Raw genomic sequence first — 6,039 nt, forward strand, 5'->3', positions numbered from 1 at the left:
GTCTTGAATATTATGTGATGAATTTATTATTCTATTATTATTTTATATTTATTAAAAAAATTATATTTGATAAACAATAGACGAAGACTATATTTTAAATGTGTATTCCCATAAGTGTTATTTGATAAAACTATATTTCAAAAGTCTTGAATATTATGTCACGAATTTATCATTCTGATATTGTTTTATATTTATTAAAAATAATAAGTTAATAAATAAAATAAATGAATGAATGTATGTATGTATGTAATCCTATAAAAAATATATATAATCACTCAAAATATATAAATATACAAATAAATATAAAATAATTTTTACGAATAAATAAATAATATTATATTATAAAAAATATAAATCATTTTGATAATATTATAATTTTAGATAAAATCAAATTATACACTTAAAATTTTAAAAATTATATTAGCATCCTACGAATACTGAAATGCCAATATTATCCTAATATAACATCAGCAAGCATTTGAACATTTTTAATATAATATTTAAGTCAAAAGTGATTTAAAAAATATTAAATATCATATTCAAAATATGCATCAAATTTGTTCCCAAATAAACTCTAAATTTTTAGCCTAAACTAAAATTATTTTATAAAATATGAGATGATATAATCGTACAAAGCCACACTATAAAACCTGTTTGGAATTAAATTACTGAAAAAGGATTTTGATACATAGACAATTCAACCATGTCATGTTCCGTCAAACGTCAAACCTCTCGTCATTCAATACGTAAGAATTGGATTGCCGACGACGTCCCCTTCTTTCCTCCCAAGTGATGGCAGGTGGTCATGGATGCCTCAATCTAACTTTGACATTTCACGGACAAGCACGATTTTGCATGTCATTTCTGAAGCAAATCGCCACCATATATTAATTAGGTGCTCCCAAAGAAAAGCTAAGTTTTGTTGGCCACAATGTTATCCCTACGTGCCAGCATAATATGCAGCAGACCAAATGTGGTGGTTCACCATCTACCTTTTTTTTATTGCATTAACGGATACAAACTTCTACATATGAATTTGCATTAAGTTTTGCGTTATTGTTCTCCACTCTCAAGCTTTTTTCTTCAAGGCAAATTCATACTTTGTACTTGTGAATTTGTCACTTTATCTTCCATATAAGATGAATACGAAATCGTTAGATTCAATCATTACTAGAAAAATTCTTTTTCTGAACCTTCGATGATTATATATTATGATAATATGAAGAAAATTTATTCATATGCTAATATGATAATTTATTTAGGGAAAAACAATTAGTCACATGTCTTTTCTTACCAATCAGAACCGTCAACACTTTCTTCTATTTCGGTCTAAGATTAATGCCTATAAGAGAACCATATCTCATAGGGACATATTAGAAATAAAGGTATTACAAAAAATTAGGAACAAGGATCCTCGAAAATTATGATAATATATTATCATTATATTAGAAGAAGTGTTGTATTAGAAATGAAGATATATATAAAAAAAAAAAAAAATAGTCTCTCCATCATAGAAACCATCATAATATATTATCATTATACTCTCGATTACAAGCATCATGATAATGATTCTCTCTTCGTCACAATATTGTTTATATTTATTCTTGATCGACAAATTTCTCACACTTGTCTTGTTTTACAATGTATATATTCCATACCCGACATGAAAATTTAAAGTTGTTCCCATTGCTTTGTCTTCTTACACCTAACGTGTAAACGAGGGCTCCATCGGTGCTCGGTCGTCGTTGGGGTTGTCAAAAGATGCTCATCGCCTCCAACCACGTAGAGGGCAACAGGACCATATATATATATATATATATATATATATATATATATATATATATATATATATATATATATATATATATAATTGTCGACACTCGATCGGCCATGATGGAGTCACATTTGTTTCCGCAATCATCTGATGCATCTCGTCGTGAGGCGTATGGTTGCAAAATGAACCGGAAATTTGAGCCAGAATCGCAACTCCGAAACTTGTGGACTTACTACATGAGTGCAACACAAGGGACGTCCTTAATTGATGATTCTTGACTCTTATGTTGTCCTGTGTTTCTGTGATATCCATGGCATTTACGTATTCGTGACAGTGCTCGATGTGTGTCAAGCATGATCGTAACACATCTGGAATGAGAGAATATATAATTGGATCTCATATGGATTTAGATGGTTAGGTGACGGGTGAATACATCGATCATGTCAGGGTTCCTATCTGCTATTTATTTTCTTCACCACAAAAATATTTATAACGTGAAACATGATAGCCATAGGATATGGGTCTCCCAATCAGATGTTTAAGAACACATTTATGGTTTTAATATGTAGTCGGAGAAAGATATTTATGTTTGATAAATATTAGATGAAAGCTGTATTTGGGAAAACTGTATAGAATATTTTGTGATAGGATTTATCATTCTAATATTTTTGATATATATATATATATATATATATATTATAGAAATTAATAAGTAAATTATAAATATATAAATGAATGCATGTAATCCTACCAAAAAAAATTCATATGGCCCAAATATATAATAAATAAAAATATAAAATTTATATAAATAAATAAATAATATCTTATATAAAATATAAATTATATTGATCTTTCGCTAAATCATTTTGATAATATTATAATTTTAGATAAAGTGACATGACACTCTCAAATTAAAAAAAATTTTATTAGTATCGTAAAGTACTAATGTTATTCTGATATAAAATTACATCCAAGTTAGATACTATTTTTTTTAATTTTTTTTATTAAATGCTAATCTATATTTAAAGTAAATATTAGATCCTTAATATATATCTCAAATATATTCCCAAACATAGTCAAAATTATTACCTTAATCTAAAATTATTTTATAAAAATATGAGATAATATAATCATAAAAAGCGGCTTTTAAACCCTATCTGGAAATGACTCTCGATGTTAAATTACTGAAAAATGATTTTGAGACGTAGACATTCCAATCATGTCACTCTCCGTCATACGTCTTGTCATTCGATTGAGAGTTCCGTCGTCGTGCGGTGAATTCAGTTCAACGCGTTCATACGTAAGAATTTGATTGCCTACAGCAAACCCTTTTGCTATCCTCCTCCTGAGTGATGGCATGTGGCTGAGGCAAAGTCAGTCATCGATCAGATTCAGGTGGCCATGAATGCCTTAAATCTAACTTTGCCGGCCATTTCCGAAGCAAATCGCCACCACAAATTAATTAGGTGCAGAGCTAAGTTTTATTGGCGACAATGTTATCGATACATGCCAGCATACTGACCGAATGCGGTGATTCACCACGTACGCATTTTTATTGCATTAAAGGATACATACTTCTATTAATTTGCGTTAATGCTCGTTCACCGCTCTCAAGCTTTTTTCTTCAAGGCAATGACCATAACGGTGTGCTTGGTTTTCTCTTTGAGGAGATGCCTCGCAACCTTGTCGGCATACCGTGAGAACAGCTCATCGAGTATGGCATCCCCGAAATGATGTGCGATCAAGGATTCCGACACAGCCCGTACACACTTCGCCACGTTCTTCCCGTTCAGTACATTGTCGAATACGATATCGTCGTCGTCGGTGTCATCGAACGGGTCCCAGTTGCACTCAAAAATCTGTGCTTGTTCCAGATCAAATAAACCTTCGTCATGGATCACTGCCTTCACTTCCTGCATTGAGGGAGTATATATTGGCAGATTGAAGGCGTCCAGTTTATCTTCTGATACGATTCCCTGAATTCAATAGACACAAGACTCGGGGTGGTCAGTTTTGTTCTTGCCGCTTCATAGTGGGACAGAAAAGATCGGATATGACGACGCTGAGGAGTTCGAGTTGAAGATTGGAGGTATACGTACCTGTGAGACCATGGCATTAAGGGCCTCCGCTAATAGTCCCCACATATAGCTTAGCCCGCCATTGGCTGGCTCTTTGTTTCTTCTTCCTAGGAATGTTAATACCATTCCCCCTCCGATGCTTAGTTCCATGTAACGAGATTTGAGAAACGTGGAGAAGTCCCTCCGGTGTTGTTCTTGGTACGCATTCACGACCTGGGGTGGGCTGTTCTCTGCAATATAGATGTTGCCCTTGTTCAGCGGAACACCCTGCTCACTCTCGAGACCTTGTGGAACCTAAGACACATAATTCATGATCAGTGGTAGAACATCAACACAGTGCAACACCGCACGCATGACATGAGAAAGCACAGTCGTGATCGACCTGAGAGAGCCACATGAGACAGTAGTTAGAGTGGAAGAAGTGAACAGTGTTACGCGGGAAAAGCCTCCCGTAGAAGGAGCCGGGCATGCCCACAACGTAATGAGGCACGAGCAGGTCCCCCTTCTCCTCCTCCATCTTCTTCTCGTATCTTTCCAAAGATCGGAAGACATTATTGAAGTCATTTCCCGGGAGGTCGTTCAAGAAGAACTGGATCTCCGGTGGCTTCTGTTCCAGCCTTCGACGTAGGTCGCCGACGATGCCAAGCACCTCAGAGACCACAAGAAAGGTGTTCGGACCCGACGAACAACCGAGGTCGACGACGACCATCCTCTCAGGGAGCAGCGTCTGGTACAACTCAGCTATGGCGGTCTCCAATATGGGCTTCGTTCTATAAAGCGCTTTCTCCTGAATACAAACACAGTAAGCAACTCAGTAAACCGAAGATTGATTCAACTAATTACACTACTTCGAGGAAGACGACGAACTTGAAGTCTGGAATTAGTGGCGTAGCTGGTTTCTCCGGCTCCTCCAACCATATGAAGGGCTTGCTCTACCTTGATGGCCATCTTCTTATCTCTGTCTTTTAAGAGCTTCTCGTGCTTGGCAACCGCTGAGCTCCAAGCCACAGGGCCAATACATATATATAGACCGTGATTTCTCTCACCTTCAATTTTGACGTCAATAATAATATACTTTATCACGTCATCACTCATCTTACTGTAAGCATGTGATGTGGCTTGGAAGTTGCGTGTTGTGGTGCAGCACTTACAGCCACAATTGATATACCGTCGTCAGCTTCAGCCAGTTGGACAAGGAGTCACTCTTCTTCCTCCCATGTATTGTATGATCAGAAGATGTTCATCAGCATGAGCACAAAAGGTGTTTCTGGAATTACAAGTCACACCAGGAACACGTTTTTGATTATGATTAATCTGGAAAAGAAAATGCTACAGAAAAGTCAACACACGGAAGCATAGACAAATTCTTGCCCGTCGCAATAGAGGTTTGAACGTTCTTTCTCTCAGTCGTATCCCTAGCATTATTCACGTGGAATCTCATAAACTTGCTGCTATTGGACGATCCCATGGCTCTCCATTGTTGTGAACTGCAGCCCACACATAGCGTTATTCCTTTCTCTGTTAAAGCAAAAAGGACATGCTCTACAAGGGGAAAAAAACAAAAATCAGTAACCAACAAAAGTTATCATCAAAAAAATAAAAAAAATCACTAAAAGAATTAGTAATGTTATGAGGTCCCATGGTTAAAAGTTTTTGTGTCTTGAAAAGACACTATTGTCACTAAATTATGGATTTTAATGATAGCTTATTCTATTAAAATTCTGTCACTAAAATGAAATAAACTGATGAAATAATATTTCGACGATACTATTTGGTGATGAATAATTCTGTGACTAAATGTCTTGACGAAAAGTTTCACCGAGAACTTAGCGATTTCTGATTAAACAAAAGAGATGATAATTCGCCTATCACTAAAATGTTTGATCAAAAATTTTAGTGACAATTAGTTGAATCTTTCACTAATACTTATTTAAATGAAAACAATATGAGCAACAATTACATTAGCGACATACTATCAATTTTGTTGGGCTAAATTCTTAATTCAAATAGATTTATATGGTCTTTATGATAAAACTATCAAATTATATTCTAATTCATAATCTTAATGGGTAAATTATGAAAATAATCTGATATTTTATCCTGATTAATTATATTAAATATAATAAAAGATCCTGTGGGATAACAATTATTATATGAAATATAATCAGTCACAATATGATGTCTAAT

General features: G+C 34.7%; 1 protein-coding gene across 1 annotated transcript; it reads right to left on the reverse strand.

The window, feature by feature from the left end:
• Nucleotides 1-3,292: 3,292 nt before the first annotated feature.
• LOC135616220 (anthranilate O-methyltransferase 3-like) lies at nt 3,293-4,865 on the reverse strand. The gene is made up of 4 exons (XM_065115412.1): nt 4,720-4,865; nt 4,235-4,639; nt 3,874-4,146; nt 3,293-3,750 (listed from the first exon to the last, which is right to left on the reverse strand). Exons 1-4 carry the CDS (start codon nt 4,798-4,800, stop codon nt 3,385-3,387), a joined length of 1,125 nt encoding a protein of 374 aa, XP_064971484.1. The 5' UTR covers nt 4,801-4,865; the 3' UTR covers nt 3,293-3,384.
• Nucleotides 4,866-6,039: the final 1,174 nt, after the last annotated feature.

This window comes from Musa acuminata, chromosome BXJ2-7 (genome assembly GCF_036884655.1).
Source record: "Musa acuminata AAA Group cultivar baxijiao chromosome BXJ2-7, Cavendish_Baxijiao_AAA, whole genome shotgun sequence".
Classification (NCBI taxonomy): Eukaryota; Viridiplantae; Streptophyta; class Magnoliopsida; order Zingiberales; family Musaceae; genus Musa; species Musa acuminata.

What these genes read in the sequence shown, in the direction of transcription:
- LOC135616220 (XM_065115412.1), bottom strand. Translation starts at nt 4,800, where the DNA reads ATGGCCATCAAGGTAGAGCAAGCCCTTCATATGGTTGGAGGAGCCGGA. An exon ending in CCACTAATTCCAGACTTCAA is followed by an intron (nt 4,640 to 4,719) that starts GTTCGTCGTCTT and finishes GTTTGTATTCAG; the next exon opens with GAGAAAGCGCTTTATAGAAC. An exon ending in GTCTCATGTGGCTCTCTCAG is followed by an intron (nt 4,147 to 4,234) that starts GTCGATCACGAC and finishes TATGTGTCTTAG; the next exon opens with GTTCCACAAGGTCTCGAGAG.